Source organism: Callorhinchus milii, unplaced genomic scaffold (assembly GCF_018977255.1).
Source record: "Callorhinchus milii isolate IMCB2004 unplaced genomic scaffold, IMCB_Cmil_1.0 Scaffold1, whole genome shotgun sequence".
NCBI lineage: Eukaryota > Metazoa > Chordata > Chondrichthyes > Chimaeriformes > Callorhinchidae > Callorhinchus > Callorhinchus milii.
The window spans coordinates 12,443,213-12,462,187 of NW_024704742.1; the positions used below are offsets into that span (position 1 = coordinate 12,443,213).

The 18,975-nt window shown below is 41.6% G+C and overlaps 1 protein-coding gene across 1 annotated transcript in view; it reads left to right on the forward strand.

The window, feature by feature from the left end:
- LOC103188162 (phospholipid-transporting ATPase ABCA1) overlaps window positions 1-18,173 on the forward strand; it is a 248,220-nt gene extending 230,047 nt beyond the window's left edge. The window contains exons 44-47 of the mRNA XM_007908032.2: window positions 308-411; window positions 532-624; window positions 15,758-16,001; window positions 16,861-18,173. Of these exons, the coding sequence (XP_007906223.1) occupies window positions 308-411; window positions 532-624; window positions 15,758-16,001; window positions 16,861-16,989 (570 nt within the window). The 3' untranslated portion in view covers window positions 16,990-18,173. The remainder of the gene's footprint in view (window positions 1-307; window positions 412-531; window positions 625-15,757; window positions 16,002-16,860) is intronic.
- The last annotated feature ends 802 nt before the right edge of the window (window positions 18,174-18,975 follow it).

Consider the following 18,975-nt stretch of genomic DNA (forward strand, 5'->3'; position numbering starts at 1 on the left):
AAAGAGAATTGAGTTTCTCCCAGGTTAATTGATAATTCCCCCAAGTTATTCGATCAATCAACTCATGACTATTTGTGGGATATTGCAGTGCGCAAAATAGCTCCTGCATTTGCCCATATAAAAAAAGACTCCATAAATGTGACAATAATTCCCATGAAGGCTTTGAGATGTTTCAATGTTATAGAGCTATAACAATTCAAATTCCGTTCGTATTGTAGTTGAGAAATGCAATTGGCACAATTCTGTTTCAATGAAGCAGGCACTTCTGCTGCACTTAGTAAATATTAATAAAAACTTTATATTTCAGGATGAACCTACCACAGGAATGGATCCCAAGGCTCGAAGGTTCCTATGGAATTGCATCCTCAGTATTGTCAAAGAGGGAAGATCAATTGTTTTAACATCACACAGGTATTTTTGTATGTCTTCCATTCACAGCAGCACATGTAAGCAATAAGCAAGACGTTTTTCTTTGTGCACACTCAGTCTAGAAATGGATGTCATTTTCTCCACTTTGTATTTATTGGGCAGCATGGAAGAATGTGAGGCCTTATGCAACCGAATGGCTATTATGGTGAATGGACAATTTAAGTGCCTTGGGAGTATTCAGCACTTGAAAAGCAGGTAGGTTTTCTTTCCTATCCTACAAAGAATTTTTAAAAATCTGCGTTTATTATGCAGTGATATTTGGTGGTAAACTAGTTTCTTTTAAAGACAAATTCTTTGAACAAACCGATGTGGTAGCAGGGAGTGAAGAAAGGAAATGGAGGCAAGCATTTCACTGCTTTAGGAAAATATTTATTACCAACAGTGCCTGCTTGTTTGTCCACAAATCCATCTTAGTTCCCAAACTAATCGGCAGATGTCGTTATGAGGGACGGACAGACTCACGTTTAAATAATGAGCCGACTGGGCGATGGAATGCTGTGCTCAGCCACTTATTGGATTTTCTGACTTCGCGTGTGTGTCAAATATTAGAAAATTCTAGAATCACTCAAAGGGGTCAAATAAGTGTTCCCTCTCAGGAAAGCACAGGTGGGTGTAACAGTCGAGGGTTTGAACCTGAGCTGGGGGTTGGAGTCAAGAGGGGTGGAGGGTAAGGGTGATGAGGGTGAGAGGATGATCGAAGGCACGGTTAAAGAGAAAAGTTTTGAGACAGGCCTTGAAGGAGGAAAGTTAATGGGTGAGTTGGAAGGACTCTGGGATAGAGTTCCAGAGGGTGGGGGTAGGAAGGCTGAAAACCCGACCGCCAATGGTGGGATGGACAGGGCAGGGGACATGGAGCTGTCCAGTGCCCACTGGACTTGGTTCGTTTTTAATAGGTCTGAAGGTAGGGAGGAGCAAGACCATAGAGTGCTTCAAAAATGAGGACAAGAATCTTGATCCTGAGGGATTGTTAAATCCAGATTTCGATGTGCAATTGCTCTTTAAAGACCTGAAAAACTCAACACGGAGTCAGTGTGGTATACATCCAAAAAACGCTTTATTTCATATATATATGAGGTGCAGAGCAGTAGCAACAACTCTCTCAAGATAATGCTCCCCACACTGCACACCAGATAAAAACAACATCTGACTTTTATACATGTTCCATTTTCCCATAATTGGATGTCTGTTTCTTTCATAAAAAGAGATATGGGTCCCGGGTTCCTTAGCACAATAACATATACATTGATAGTTGCAAACCAAAACAAAGCTGAGCTTACACCAAATGCAAAAACATGTTTTGTCTCATTGCCTTTGCTTATTCTGTAACTTTTGCGATTGCCCAAAGATGAACAACATCCCCACACTTTCCACACTCCTCCCTTTTATCCCTGGGATAACTCACCATCCCTCAGTAACAGGGCACCAGGTAGGCTCCCTAGGATGAACTATCGATTTCCAAGAAGGAATCCGGGAAAGTAGCATGAAAACTTTCCATCTCATAACTTAGCTCATCACATGAGGGGGTGGGAGTGAGGTGGTAGTTAACTCGGACTGAATGCCTAGCCATCATTGATTTTGCAGTCTTTCGACAACACTGGGTGCAACATATGAGAACACATTTTACAAAAACAAAGATTAACAAAATAACTAAACTTATTTCTAACAAAATTCTGACTATACTTCCTAACCAACCCACTCCCATATTCTGCAACCAATTACTCAGCCAATCCAATAGTCCTCCGCCCGAATGAATAATGATATTACCCGCATCCTGCCCCGTTTGGTTAATCTCTTTGGTGATATTTGAAATTTTCCCAGAAAAATCATCTATACAACATTCAGGGCCAATAACCTTACACACTCCTCCCGTCGCAGCCAAGACATAGTCAAGGGCCATGCGGTTCTGTAGTGTGTAAAGGCGAATCTCGGACATTTCCTTTCCAATAAGGGCCAACGCTGCGGATGTTTCGGCGGCCAAGGAAGAGACAGCCTGAGACAGGATAGAAATCTGATCAAGGGTACACATCACCCCATAAAAGGGAAGAAGGGCCCCAAGAAAGCGATTCCACTGGGTCTGGGCATGTGTTTGAAAGGGATCAGCCCTGCGAGAGCGATGGATATGGCGGGGAACATACGGATTGGAAACGTTCAACACCTGTGGGCCTGGGGCAGATGGCAGGGTTTCAGTCAAACGGATCATGGGAAAATAATGAGCAAGGGCACATCTTCCTTTAAAGTTTGCCGGAAGGTAAGCATAAACAGTAGAATTGCAAATCCAATAAAAATTCTTATGAATCGGGGATAGGGAGCAACGCTGAGTAATTGAGTAAGTCAGCATCCGGTGAACCCGTAAAGGTAGAACGAACCGACAATCCCCGAAACTGGATAATGGAACATCCACCGCCGCGTAAGGGTAGGTGGTATAACAGAAATCAGAATCCAAAAACCCAAGTGATTCAGTCCCAGTAAGAGATTCAACGCAGAATGCGAATCCTGTATAGACTGTAGTGGCCACATCAATTTTAGGGGGCTTTCCGCAGTCACGATTACACATTCGCAGTCTCCAGGGCTGGTGACCACACTGCAATTCTCGCAAATGAGGATTTAAAGGAGGGCAAATAATAGTTTGCATTATTTGTAGGTAGAAAAGTGAACAAATTTCACATTCCGACAACGGGAACGCCATCATGGGATACCCCATGTGGACCGACGGAGGGGATAACCCACACACATGATGCTGGGTTGCAGTTTTGTGCTGGCTGACAGTCAGGAGCATCTGAATGTAAACATTGTGCAACTGAAAAGGAGGGGAAGTAATTTTAGGCAGAGAATTGCCAAAAATTCCTCTGAGTAGGGGAACAAGTGGATCTTCAGAAGAGCTAAGAGCTGGGCACCAACTCGGTGGTAGCTCGGTATAAATCCTAGTTGTCGTCTCATTGAAATCTAGACTCATATACACAAATTGGGAAGCTTTGGGGAATCGCGAAAGCATATTCCAAAATGAACAAGAATTATTAAACTTACATGCATATAAACCAGTACAATAACACATTATCATGAGATTATTGGTAAGGGTGCAGCGAATAGAACTCCGGGAACAATTAAGAGTGCGTATAGAGGCGGAAGATATATTCCTCCAGAGGGGCCTCATACTGAATCCGAAAGATCTCATCCCGCATTGTATCAGTTACAGAGGGGTACTCGACAGCTTGTTGTAATATCAACATTTTCACTGGTCAGAAAAGGATGCAATACAAAATGGGAGGAGAAAGTTCGCTCCTCTAGAGGTAAATTAGTGTAACATATGGCAGAAGAACAGCGCACAGGCTCACTCGCATTGTACATTATGACATGGTCTCGGTGAAAAGACAGCAAGAGCTGGTGATCACCTACTTTCGAAGCAAAACAACAAACATCGCTTAAAATTGAAAACAATAACAAACACAGAATAAGCCACTTCATAGTCACACAAAGTCTGTTCAGAGAAGGGCGGGAAGTGTCAATTTCACGGTTCTTCACTTTGGCCGGAGTCCACTGTGGCTTGTTTGCAGTGACTGGCATGTATTCACGTAGATCTTTCGCGAACCTTTACAGCGGTATGAGTCACCAATAGTACTTGAAATGGTCCCTCCCAACGTGGGCTTAGTCCGTGTTTACGCTTGAAAGTCTTTACGTATACAAATTCACCCGGTTGAAACTTGTGGCATTGATTAGATGCCTGAGGTTGTTGGAGCGCTCGAATCTGTGAATGAAAACTAGACAGGGTTTTAGTCAATGCTATACAATATTGCATCATTCCTTCCTCGAGGGCATGAACATCAGGCAATGGCTGTACGCATGCAGAAAAGATCATAGGCATACTTTTTCCAAAAATGACCTCGTGAGGAGTCAACTTATTTTTAGTATTTGAATGATTCCTTATTTGCATTAGAGCTAGTGGCAACACGGCAACCCAATTTAATTTTGTTTGGTCGGACAACTTTGATAATTTCAATTTTAATGTTTCATTTGCCCTTTCTACGTCCCCCGCAGATTGGGGATGATACGCGCAATGTAAATGCTGCTTGATTTGCAACATTTATGCGTATATCTTTTATTACCGCAGCAATAAAGTGAGGACCATTGTCAGAGGAAAGGCGTGATGGAATACCAAATCGAGGAAGGATGTCTCTTAATAACACTTTGGCAGTAGTTGTGGCATCATTCTTCCTACAGGGAAAAGCTTCTATCCATGGGAACATTTTTCGTGGCAGAACCACCTTTAACTCATTTGAGACCCAAATTCCCAGATTATTAATAAAACAATCTAGACGGGCCCATTTTTGTTTTTCCTCCAGAGGGGCCTCATACTGAATCCGAAAGATCTCATCCCGCATTGTATCAGTTACAGAGGGGTACTCGACAGCTTGTTGTAATATTAACATTTTCACTGGTTTATTTAAAGCAGCATGTCTAGCAGCTGTGTCTGCATAAGCGTTACCTTTAGAAATTGGGTCAGCTTGGTTTGTGTGGGCTGCACACTTTATCACTGCCATTGCCCTTGGTAGCAATAATGCGGCAAGGAGATTAACTATAAGATCTCGATGTTTAATGGGAGACCCACTGGAGGTGAGAAACCCTTTATTTTTCCAAAGTTGACCAAAATCATGACACACCCCAAATGCGTAGCGAGAGTCAGTAAACACATTAATCACTTTTCCTTCTGCTAACTCACATGCTCATTTTAAGGCGGTTAGTTCTGCAGCCTGCGCAGATGTGTTGGAGGGTAATGAGTCGCTTTCTATGACAGCAGCAGCTGACACTATAGCATATCCTGCACAGGGCTGACCACACTCGTTCCTGCATGCTGATCCATCCACAAACCACTCACACTCTGCATTATGTAAGGGACTCTCCTTCAAATCTAGTCGTGGTTTTGTCTCTAGGTTTATAACCTCTAGGCAATCATGGGGTTCTCCCTCGTCTTCTACGGGTACAAGAGTTGCCGGGTTCAAAACAGTGCAACGCTTGATAGTCAAATTTGGATTGGATAACAGACCCACCTCGTATTTGCTACTTCTGGCACTCGTTAAATGTTGCGTTGCATGACGGAGCAGGCATGATTCAACCGAGTGTGGAACATGCACAACAAGGGGATGATTAAGCGTTAATCCCTCATCTTGCATAACCGCATAGTAAGTAGCAGCTACCGCCTTTAGGCACCCCGGCAGAGCACTAGCAACCGGATCCAACTTTGTGGTAAAATATGAAACTGGTCGCTGCCTACCCCCGTGCTCTTGAGTGAAAACCGCTTGCGCGAATCCTCCAACCTCATGCACAAACAATTTAAATACCTTCTCATAATTAGGAATGCCTAAAGCGGGGGCACTTTGCAAAGCTGTTTTGAGCTGGTCAAAGGCTTGTTCTGCCTCCGTTGTCCACACCAGAGGCTCCACTGTGATAGTGGGCTTAGTCATCTCCGTCAATGGCTTGGATAACTGGGCGTAATCACTAATCCACTGTCTACAGTAGTTGGCCATTCCCAAAAAGTGTTTCATTTGTCTGATCGTGATTGGTTTAGGAATTTTCCTAATACCCTCTATCCTATCGGGGGATAGCTGACGGGTGTCCTGACACAAGTCATGTCCCAGATAATGGACCTGTGGTCTTACAAGTTGCAATTTATCCCTAGCCACTTTGTGTCCCTTCACAACCAATTGTTGTAATAAGTATTTAGTGTCTTTTTCGCAATCTTCCACAGAGGGACTGGCAATCAGTAGATCGTCCACATACTGGATCAGGGTAGACTTCCCTGGAAATTGCAAATCTTGCAAGTCATTCCGCAAAGTTTGGGAAAAGATAGTGGGGCTCTCACAGTACCCCTGGGGTAATCTAGTCCAAGTTTATTGTTCACCCTTATATGTAAAGGCAAACAAGTAATAGGACTCTGGGTGGATGGGAACTGAAAAGAACGCAGAGCACAATAGAATAACAAACTGAATCAGCAGGAATAGCTGTTATTATAGTCGCAGGATTAGGCACTACAGGGCAGCACTGGATTACTATATTATTAATAGCTCTCAAATCTTGCACAAAACGCCATCGCTTCCCATCCGATTTGAGTACTGGCAGGATGGGTGTTACAAGGACTACGGTATTTTATGATGATTCCCTGATCTAACAGGCTTTCTACAACTGATCGTATTCCCTCCTCAGCCTCCTTTTTCAGGGGATACTGTGCTTGATAGGGAAGGGGTTTTTCTGGGTGAACCTGAACCTTAAAGGGGGGCGCAGTTAGTATTTTCCCCACATCATTTGGGTGTAACGTCCATAGAGCAGAATCTATGTCTTTTAACCACTTAGGCTCTGCTGCCAAAACATGCAGGGTGTGGTGAGACAGAGTGTGGCGAGAAAACTCAAATACCGAGAACAGCGAGAGCAAACCGACGCACAGCTTATAAACCCGTAGGCACGGGTCGTACAACACGTCGGGGCGAAGCTCAGTAAAATTTGTAGACCAATTTGCCCTTCTAACCATAGTTCCTAAGTCTTTTGGGCTGTATCCCTCAACCACCCGCAATGTCACATGAGGGTCAGAGTTCTCACTTTTAAAGTAAGGCTGCTCGTCTGTTTCCAGAGTGCATGCAGCCGCAATACCCTCTGGCCCTAAGTAGAGGGAGTGAACCTGTAAAGTGGAAGAAATTCCCACATGGTCCTCGAACCGAGTTATATCTACTTCTCCACTTTTTACGTAAAAAGCTGTACAATGTAAAGGGGAAGTACATGCAGACAACGTATGCTCCAAGTAATAGCATTCAAGGAGCAAGTTCGTTTTATAAAGCAGCATGACATGAATTAATACTTCAGGATTTAACAATGTCCAACGGAAATAGCCTGGGGATTGTAACTTTGGGGAACTGGGAGAAACAAGGGAGCACAGTCTCGGGTATTCATGCTCAGGCGTCAGCAAGGTGATTCCATCTGGGGCGCACTTAATGATTATTCCCATTTTACACAGCAAATCCCGTCCACACAAATTGATCGGCAATTCACTGTTTACTAGGAACTGGTGGTAACCCTCAATCGTACTTTCCCCTATGTCTCCCCTCACCTGAACTGGATGGGTCGTAGCCATCTCTACAGGCTTTCCTGATACGCCAACAACCGCTACAGTCCCGCCTTGCTGGACAGAGTTAGAATGAGTCAAAGCTGAATAAGTGGCCCCAGTATCGACAAGCAATGTCTTTACCTCCCCATCTACAGTTAAGCGAATACAGGGATCCGGGATATCTGAGTGTTTTGAAAAACCACGGGATTGGGGAGTCAGTGGGGCCGCTAAACTTCATTGTGGTGAAAGCTCTTCCGATATCGCAAGCATCTGGCGCGCTGGGGCTTGGTACTGGGACTGTGACTGTTGGAAACCCTGAGGTGCATAGACAATTTTACCTTGGGGGCAGAACTGGACCTGGGATCCCTGGCACCTATTAGGGCAATCTCGGGACCAATGTCCATATGCTCCACAGGCAAAGCAATTCTAGTTAGGACATCCAGGCTGGGACGGAGGAGGAGGAGGGCAATTCAGCCCATAGTTTGGTTGACTATATCCGTGATTGTACCCTGAATTATAACCTCCTTCCCATCTACCGTAACCTCCTCTACCCCGACCTCGTCCTCGCGTTCTTCGCCTCTGAAAACCTCTTATCTGTGTATTCATACCTCTGGCGGCTTGACTTAAGGCAGGGGTGGTAGGCACAGGTGCAGTAGTAGCGACGGGTAATTGTGCGTCTGTAGCCAACATAGTCCTGGAGTCCGGTAGCTCAGTGGTTAGAGCACTCGCTTTGCAAGTGAGAGACCTGAGTTAAATTCCAGGCAGGGCGAAACCTTGGGCAAGCTTCCTTACTCCACACGCCTAATAATAATCCCTCCAAAACCAAAAACAATAATAAATTGGTCATTTTCAATCCACGACTGTTTGTGGGACATTGCTGTGTGCAATTAGCTGCCGCGTTCGCCCACAAATATACAGTCAATTCACTTTACAGTGTGTTCTGTGAAGCGCTTTGGGACGTCCTCCCGATGTGAAAAGCGCTATATCAAATGCAAGGATTATTATTATTATTATTATAGGGCTCAGCCCCTGTGTTGCCGATGTCAACCCACCAGCAATGGTAGAGACTGCCATCTCAAAAGCCGCTTTAGTCCCTTTTTCCCTTTTCGTCTCAAGCTGCTTGTAACAATGCTTTAATGTTGGCATTAAATCTATCATGACCTTGCCTTCCCACCCGATACATAAGGACTTGAACATGTCTTGCAATTCTTTCTCAAGACCTGCCACAAGCGCTGCCACAAAGGGCGACTGGTTGGCAGTCACATTCTCAATTCCCGAATAGCGCGAGAAAACTTTCCTAAACCTCTCAACATAATCCTCGAGAGACTCTCCTTTCTTCTGAGTACAGTCGCTAATTTTAGTCCAATCAGAGGTTTGGGGGTACAAATTGCGCAAGACTTGTATAATAGCTGTGAACATTTGTGGATGGTCTGGCCCTGAATTGTCTCCGACAAGGTTATTACACCGACGCCTAATTTCTTGTAGCATGTGGTGTCCCTTGGAAGGGGGCAACCATGCTTCCAAAAACACGATCCAATCAGACATAGTAGGATTATGACACAAACGCATAATAGTCAATGCCCTTTCAGCCTTTGCAAAATCTACATCTGGGAGGGGGTTTGCAAAATCAAATCTTTTAGTTCAGTGGCTGTCCATGGGCGGTAAATTTCCATCGTGCCCCCCATAGGGGCTGGAAATTCGCGCATAGGGAACATTAATGGTCCATTGTTGCTCACGGATCCTGCAGGTAAGGAGCCGTCAGTAGGCGAGGAATATGGTGGTGGAGCAGAGGGATAGGGGTCAGGAATGGGACAGGATGTGTAGGGAGTGCTTGTCAGTGGACCCAGGTTAATGGGAGCAAACGTCTCCGATTGTCCCATGGAGGACAGAGGTGAATTGAATGAGCCCGGTGAGGGGGTAGCCGATATGGTTGACAGTCCTCCTACACTCTCTCTATTTGTCGACACCAAAGAAGCTGGGAACACAGCCGAACTACTTGGAGGTGTCTGTATATTTGTGGTGGAACCCGTCAAAGTAGAGGCAGAGGCTATATTGGGATATTGGCATACACCGGTTGCTGCAAGAGCTGCTGGTATTGTCAACTCCTCATCCTCATTATAACCCGTCGAAGGGACAGTTTCCTCAGCTTCCTCCATTTCCTTTTCTGCCTTATTTCTTAGCTGCTGAGCTACCATTACCTTTGCTGCTGAGTTTTGTCGACTTGCCAAAACGCCTGTCGTTTTTCACTTTTCAGTAATCCACGAATTAAGTGCTTCTATTTGCAGGGTCATATTATGCTTTCTGCAGACACAATTACCGCACCCACCTTGTTCAGATTTGGCATGGACCGTTGCATGAAGAGCGGCAATACGGTCTTTATTAAAGGATCTGTCTGGAGGCCAAGAAAAAGGTTGGCCCTTAGTTAATTTAGTCCAGGTCCGCAAATAACGAACACTGTGCTGACCAAAATGACTTTTCATATAGGCAGCTGGGGTGCCCTTATCTCCCTTCTGAGCCGAGCTAAACGTTTGTCCCATGACGATTGTTAATAACGAAGTAAATGGCCTCCCCAGCACAATTAAATACACACAAAGTATCTAAATGACTTAAACTTCAACGGCCGACTTCTTATACATACAAGATCTTAACTTATCAAGACATCTAATTTATCAATTACCACTTATAATATTAGGGACTCAAACCCGTAGTCGACTTAATATTAGGGATCCGAACCCGTAGTCTACTTAACCTTAGGGACTCGAACCCGTAGTCTACTTAACCTTAATCCTAGGGACTCGAACCCTTAGTTTAACAACCTTAATATTAAACAACTTTAATATTAAACAACCGATCGGAGTTATAACTTTATCTGTGTCGGGCGGAAACACCAGCGGCCGACTTTCCTGAAGACGTCTTATCCATGTACTATACCTTATAGTACTAAACCGCCTGGAATCATTTAGGTCTAACAAATCGCAATTTTGCACCTTAAATCGAAGAGGTCGGGAACCCTCGACAACCACGTCTCAACAACGTATCGTACACAAACAATGGTAAGAATGCTCACCTGTGCACGATGTTTGTGCTGATAAATGCAGAGCCGTGGAAAGCCAAAGGGAAAACCCGGTCTTTCGATCTCGGTGGAACCTCCAAATTGTTAAATCCAGATTTCGATGTGCGATTGCTCTTAAAGACCTGAAAAACTCAACACGGAGTCAGTGCGGTATACATCCAAAAAACGCTTTATTTCATATATATATGAGGTGCAGAGTGGTAGCAACAACTCTCTCAAGATACTGCTCCCCACACTGCACACCAGATAAAAACAACATCTGACTTTTATACATGTTCCATTTTCCCATAATTGGATGTCTGTTTCTTTCATAAAAAGAGATATGGGTCCCGGGTTCCTCAGCACAATAACATATACATTGATAGTTGCAAACCAAAACAAAGCTGAGCTTACACCAAATGCGAAAACATGTTTTGTCTCATTGCCTTTGCTTATTCTGTAACTTTTGCGATTGCCCAAAGATGAACAACATTCCCACATTTTCCACAGGATGGAGGAGCTAGTGAAAATGGACCAGGATAGGGGTGATCGGCTCAAGAAGCTTAGTGCAGGAGAGGACACGAGCTTCAGAATTGTGAATATTCTGCAGTTTACAGAGGGAAGTGTTGGGAGCTCCTATGAGCAGGGAGTTAGCAAAGTCAAGCCTAGACATAATTAAAGCATGCATCACCATTTCATTCTACCAACAACCACAATATCTTAACAAAAATGTTTTGATCAATGGAGTAGATCAATATGTTTTTGTACCTACCCCCCAAACCCCCGCCCAGAATATAGTTTTGAAATATGGTACTGATTTTATTGGACAAGATGGAAGCCATACTCCTTGGCTCCCATCAACGTCTTGATTCCTGCGGATCTAAATTCCTCAACCTCCCTGGGCTCTCCCTCAGACTCACCGAACCAGTGCACAACCTAGGCGTCTGGTTCAACACCCAACTGTCCTTCCTCCCCCACATTTGGTCCCTGACCAGGACCATCTTCTTCCACCTCTGCCACATTGCCCACCTCCAGCTTTACCTTACCCAAAATGCAGCCGATACCCTCATGCATGCATTTGTCACCTCCTGTCTGGATTACTCAAACGCACTCCTCACCAGTCTCCCCAGCCACACATTCAAAAGATACAGTTCATTCAAAACTCTGCTGCCCGCATACTGACCCGGACTAAACTCTATACCCAGATCTCACCAGTTCTGGCCCAGGCTCCACTAGCTCTCCATCACCAAACGGATCAACTTCAAGATCCTCACACTCACATTCAAATCCATTCACTCTCTGGCATCTCCCAACCTCTCCTACCTCCTCACCCCCCAATCCACCACCATGCTCGACTGACAGCAACCTCCTGCTCGTCCCTCCCACCCTCTACCCCCACCATCGGAGGTCGCAGTTTCAACCACTATACCCCTAAATTCTGGAACAGTCTCCCTCAATCCCTCCGCCTTGCCTCCTCTCTCCCCTTTTTCAAGTCCTGCCCAAAAACCTTCCTCTTCGACTGTAAGAGAAGCACAACCAGAGGCCAATAAGCAAGTCTCTCACCTGCCTTTGGGCGTAGAATATTTTACCGAAATTAGAAGAAAATACATAGATTTACAAAGAATGTTAAAGCATAGAAATAAGGCATCCAGCCCAATCAACTTGTGATGCTGTTTATTCTCCACATGAGCCTCCACACTTTCAAATTCACTTCTCCCATACTCCACTCTTCCCTTCTCATGTTAATGTTTTCTGTTTGTGGGACACTGCAGTGTGCAATTGGCTGCTGGGTTTCGCCCACAAAACACACAATCACTACACTTGTTAGTATATTCTGTGAAGCACTTTGAAATGTCTCGAGGACGTGGTAAGGCCCTATATCAAATGCAAGGATTGTTATTATTATTATTCTTCATCTAGAGCTTCTGTCAATGAGTTCCAGATCCTCACCATCCTGTGTTATTTTTGGTCAGCCGGGTATCTGACATATCTGATACATGAAACCCATCACTATGCTTAAGAGTATCTAAACCAAGCTGAGATTTCCATGCATCCCACCTACACATGGAAATCGCTGAGATAGATTGTTGGAATGGAATGCAAACTCTCTTCCTGGAGGGATGCATCCTGCTTACCATTCTTTGTGTAAAGCAGTTCCTCCTAAACGTTAGACGCGTTACTTATATTTATGACTTTTTTGGGATTCACCAACAACTGGAAACGCTCTACCTTATGGAATCCTTTTAGAATTTTAAACACTTCCTTCAGACTCCCTCTGAATTGTGTCATCTCCAGAGAGAAAAACTCCAACCTGTTTTTAATCTTTCTTGATCGCTCCTCATCTTGCTAACAAATTGGTATTTGTACACTGCACTTTCTCCAATGCTACAGTATTCTGACCAGAATTGCAATTGCACATAGTACTCCAAATGTGGTCTAACCAAATTTGCTATGCAAGCAAGAGACTGGGTTCGATTCCTGGCAGGGCGAAATGTTGGGCAAGTTTCCTTATTCCACACACCTCTGTTTACCTAGCAGTAAGTAGGAACCTGATTGTTAAAGTAAATTGGCAGATGGCTTTTCCGGGGGTAATAATTCCTTAAAAAAATATTGGTCGTCTATACATAAATATATATATAATAATAATTGGGTCATTCAATCCACAACTGTTTGTGGGACACTGTTGTGCATAATTGTTTGCCACATTTCACCCACAAATTACGCAGTCAATTCACTTTACAGTATATTCTGTGAAGCGCTTTGAGACGTGTCGAAGACATGATAAGGCACTATATCAAAGGCAAAGATTATTATTATTATTACTTAATTTAGATTACATTGATTTACTGTTGCCCATGACAAATAAGCATCCAATTTGGTGAAATTATTGCAGTTGCTGCTGTTTCTGTCTTTAACTGAAAAAGACCAGGAAGTATAATGGTACCAGTTTAGTTTAAAATCACATTAAGAAAAGAAACAGAAATGGGACAAGCTTTCTGGTCAGACACCTGACAGTGCTATTGTAGCTGACAATGCAAGTACATGAGTTACGCAATCATATTTCACAATATCTGAATCCCCAGACTCCATAGAACAGAGACCTTATTGAGGTCACTGAGGTCATTACCTCCAAATTGAAAATAAAACAAAGAATTAGAGATTTTCTTGAATTTTGTGGAGTACAGTTACCAAATAAAGCGGGTCAGTCCTGCATTTGGATATCTTATGCATCATTCAGCGTTATATCTTCCACACTGTGCACAGAATAGACAAAATGCATTTTCAGCTGTAAATTTAAAGTAAAACAACAAAATTGTATGGGCCGATGCCAACCACGTTATCTGACTCTGTGCATGGGCCAGATAGATTCAAATTAAGAACAACAACAAAACTACATTTGTCTAGCGCCTTTCACATCAGGAAGATGCCCCAAGACGCTGGCCTTGGGACATCAGTCAAGAACAAGCAGGGCTACAAGTTTTGGCAAAGGAAATAATTTCTTTTGCTGCCTTTGTTGATCGTTTTTGTTTACAAATAATGTCTGATTTGTATAAGCTCGTTTGTAATCTGCATATTGTTCTGCATATAATTTGCACATACAGCAAGTTGCATATTACATTTGAGGTTTCCTTACTTTATTGCTGAAGATCACTGCTGATCATCACATATCACATGTATTGCTGTGAGTCAGCTAGCTTATATGATCTTAGTGGTGTTGGTTGTGGTGGTGGGTTGGTCTGTGTGGAATCAAACAAAGAGACATAAAGATCGCTTTATCCAGAAACGTGCGTTAGAATAAAAACAGATTCAATATTTTTCATTATTTGAAAGTAATGGAATAGACATGTGTTAGTAATGTGATAGGTAATATTTTAAAACCTCACATGTTCTCTGTCAGGTTAGAAGGTTATACCAGTCACACAATTATTTTGAGAATTATCAAATATATTGTACCCTGTTCAGATAATGCTTTTTTTGTGAGCGATTTGAAAGCTATGTATGGGCAGGCAAGGTGGTATAGAGGTCTCTTTGATGTACGGAAAATAGTCAGTGAAAATAGTAGAACCGTTTACTAGTAAAATTACAAAATATAATATTTGTTATAATCGGACCTTTCTGTAGTACACCTGCAGGTAAGTAAACTGCATACTTATGATTTATGAAATGAAACTGGCAGTGGATCATTTTACATTGTCTTTTTAATGTATCCCTGTTTTAATCTGATGTGGAGCCCTGTAGTTTAGTGGTTAGAGCATTCCTCCTTGCGAGAGGATCCAGGTTCGATTCTTGGCAGGGCAAAACGTTGGGCAAGCTTCCTTACTCCACAAGCCTCTATTTACCTAGCAGTAAATAGGAACTTGGTTGTTAATAAATAAAAATGATTTGGTCATTCAGTCCACCTGTTTGTGGGACACTGCTGTGCGCAATTAGCTGCCACGTTTTGCCCACAAAATAACAGTCAATTCACTTTATGGTATATTCTGTGAAGTGCTTTGAGACGTCTCGAAGACGTGATAACAAATGCAAAGATTATTATTATTATCTACAATAAAACCAGTCTTTGACAACCATTTGGGGGACTGGGCCAATGTAGTCTTTGTATAAGGGTGGCCTCCCAGTAAGAGTTTGTTGGTGCGGTTGTTAACAGGAGGTGGTTGCTTCAACAGGGTTGACTGTATTCTATTTCTGGTTCCATGAATTTCATTATGTGTAAATGGCATTACAATAACATTTTTTAAGTTGAATGCCAGAGGTTTTTTGTTATTGTTTTTGTTTTTTGATATTTTTGTTATTGGCTTAGAGCATGGTTAGAATTTCATTACGCAGTGTATTTAACAGGTGGAACACTTTACTGGAAAGGGAGGTAGAAGGCAAGACAAGAAGATTCATTTCAGAAACGATTTTATGCAGGAATGGGAAGATGAGGGTTGGGTATTCTCCTGGAAGAATGGCATCAACTAGGCTGCAGGGATTTCTTCATTCAAACCTGTGTGATTTTGTCATGTCCTGGTTAAATGCAAATAATGAAAATGTTGAATCTGTTTCTATTCTAACGCATGTTTCAGGATGAAGGTTGCTTCAATGAATTCAAAAACTGTATAATCCCTGTCATACTATTCTGTTTTCATGTTATTTTTAAGAAATTAAAATGCAATTCTTATGCAATTGTATTTTTAAATTTATAACAGGTTTGGAGACGGTTATACAATGAGTGTTCGAGTTGGAGGCGATCTTTTGGATCTGAGATCAGTGGAGGATTTTGTACAGTCCTCCTTCCCTAACAGCGTACTGAAGGAGAAACACCACAACATACTACAGTACCAGCTTCCATCTAGTGAAAACTCCTTAGCAAAGATTTTCAGCACTTTCACCAATAACAAAGAGAGGCTTAACATCGAGGATTATACTGTTTCACAGACAACTCTAGACCAGGTACCTTCTCAGCCATTAAAAGCCTGGAAATTGTTTCTTTTCGCTTCCATAATGTTTTTTTTTACCTTTGATTATTCCTCTTACATTCTTCAGGATGTCAAGAAATTATGAAGTGTTGTGAGCGTGCAGAATGTACATAGTCTTATGAAGCAAGTAGGCTCAATAACCTTTTTTTTAAAAACTTATGAAAGACTGCAGGTTCCATATTGCAGCATGTGATCAAAGTTGAAAAGAATAGACAAGATGTCGAGATACATCAAAGAGTAAAGAATAGGTGATACAAAGCTTGCCTATAGATTTTTGGAAGGAAGGAGATGATGTATTGCACAAACTAAATGTCAGGAAAGCATGAGATTAACGTATAGCATTATATACCATTATTAGTAGCAGTAATATAGAAACACACTAGACTGAAGATGAAAGAGGGGCTTATTTAATAGGCTTTTCTCTTTCCACAATATCTAATGTGTTTTTAAAACATTAATGAGGACATTTCCCTCCAAGGATTCAATCTGATATTGAATTGTTGTGAAATATTTCAATTGCTTTTGCAACATTTTTCATATATCGTGTATATAAGCATAAAGCACGGTCATCAATTTGCAACAGTATTTTGGGGAAAGAAAGCACAGCCTCAGGCCTTTGAGAATAGTAATGAAAAGAAGCCAGATTTACTGAAGTCTTAATTGCTTTAATTGTTTTTATTCTGTCAGGATACCGGCTTGGGTTTAAGGAATAATCGGTCACAATAATTATCCTTGCAACGTTATCTCATTATCTCGATGAACTTGACTAGAAGCATGAAACATTAATTTCAGTAATGTTGCATTGACNTTTTTTTCTTCAATAAACTGCACAGGTATTTGTCAATTTTGCCAAGGATCAGATTGAGATCGACGAAGATGCCGAAATGTACACTAACAGTACTGCAGTAACCAACGAAGAATTGAAGATGGAGGCAGTGAACTTCCCTCACGCTAAAGTTTAAATATAAAACACAGAATTGCAGGAAATGCATTATGGGTGCTGTTCTTCAGGGGAGTGCACCAGTCAACAACCTTCGTAGTTAACAAAAAATATTTTTGCTGAATAATACATTGAATAATCAATAATTTTGGTAGTCATTTTACTTGCAATTTGACAGAGTAAATGTGGAGTGATATTTTATTGATACATTCATTTCCATCTTAATACATTTGCGCAATTTATATTTTATTCTACTTGTTCCGGACCCAATAAGTTTGAAGCGAGCAATCTTATGATCCACAGGACTGATTTGATTGACTATAAATAATACACACTTGCCTTCCATTTTGATTCATATTTTACTTCTGGATATTGTTTTCATAATATACCACTTCAAGTCTGTTTTCCTTACACAAAGCATGCGTATCTAAATTGGGGTTTACTTCTGCAGCATTTTTTGTCATGAGGATATTGATTTTGTAACTTTATATTCATTAAATCCTGTTTTATTACATTCCATATGTACATTATATTAGGTCCTTGCGTTCTGAAGCTTATTGTAGTTTCTCCCTAGCCATAATGTACAAAACGCAGGCGAATTAAGATACTTATATAGTGATGAAATCTGAGTGACACTTAGTGCAGCAATAGATTATTCCTTTCTGTGGTATTTTTAGCCATTTTGTGACATCTGTGACTCAATATCTCTCTTTTATTTCAGAAGAATGTTCTTAAGTTTAGGGGTACAGAGTGCAATTTTTTAAAAAGCATTTCTTGAGTTAGTTTAGAGTGGCTTTTAAGTTATTTTTTTGCTTTTTTTAAACTGATCATACAGCGAAGGTTCAGGGCCAATCAATTAAAAACATAATTTACAGATGGTGTAGATTTTATCCCTCTTTGACAGATCAACCCTAATAAATATATAAAAAGCGGAAGTCATTTTAGGGCCTTCAATTTACTATAGAAATCACTCTCACTCCATCAAAGATCCAGGCAAAAGAGAGTATCCACTTACTGAAAAATGAGTGCCATCTAGAGATTGTTTATGCAGCATAAACCAAAAATAACAATCTACTTGAATATAGTGTCTTACATGTCAGGAGAATATCTCAAAGCGCTTCACACAGTCGATTTGAAGCAAAAAGATACCTATTTTGCTGAGCAGAGAGAGAGGTTGGAGAGAAAGAGATGCAGGAGGTCAAAGAGGTAGAGTGGGACGAGGCATTTGAAAGTGAGGATGAGATCTTGAATTCAATCCATTGGGGGATGGTAGAGCCAAGCAATGGTCTGGATAATACAAGTAATGCCAGACAAATCACAAACTTTACCCCATACCACAAACTTCAAATCATGTAGTCAGAGATTTAAACAGGCGGGCACTAACTTGAAGTTGGCATTTGCCAGCAGCTCTTAGTTGTTTACTGTTGATATAGAAAGCGATGTAAATCAGGAATCTTAATTGTGCAAAGACATGTAATTGGCTGCTGCGTTTTGCTCACAAAATAGCCAGTCACTACACTTTACAGTAAATCCTGTGAAGTGCTTTGAGACGTCTCAAGGTGATCTCAAATGCAAAGATTATTATAAATGAGCATGATTAAAAAAAATTGTTTATTGTAGCTGCTACTAATCCTGATACACAGATCATTCAGACTTGTGAAGATCTTGTGAATTATTTTCTTTATATTCGCTTTCTCCTCCACAATATTTTGCTTCTCGATGTAAAACCAAATCCATGTACTCTTTGTTAATGACTTCTTAACAGCTATTATAATGTGCTAATTACTTTCCAAAAGTTACTTATATGTCACGTTAGATTTGTAAAAAAAAATTGGCATTCTGTCTCAAAATATGAAGGGGGTTGATCTTTTTGTGTCTTGCGAAGGGTTAGATATGCATGCAAGGGGATAGATTTATGAGTCTATGTTATAGTTATGTGTTGTCATATTTTATTATCTATGGTAAAGTATGGTATTTAATAAACTGGCAGCATTCATTTCTGCAGATT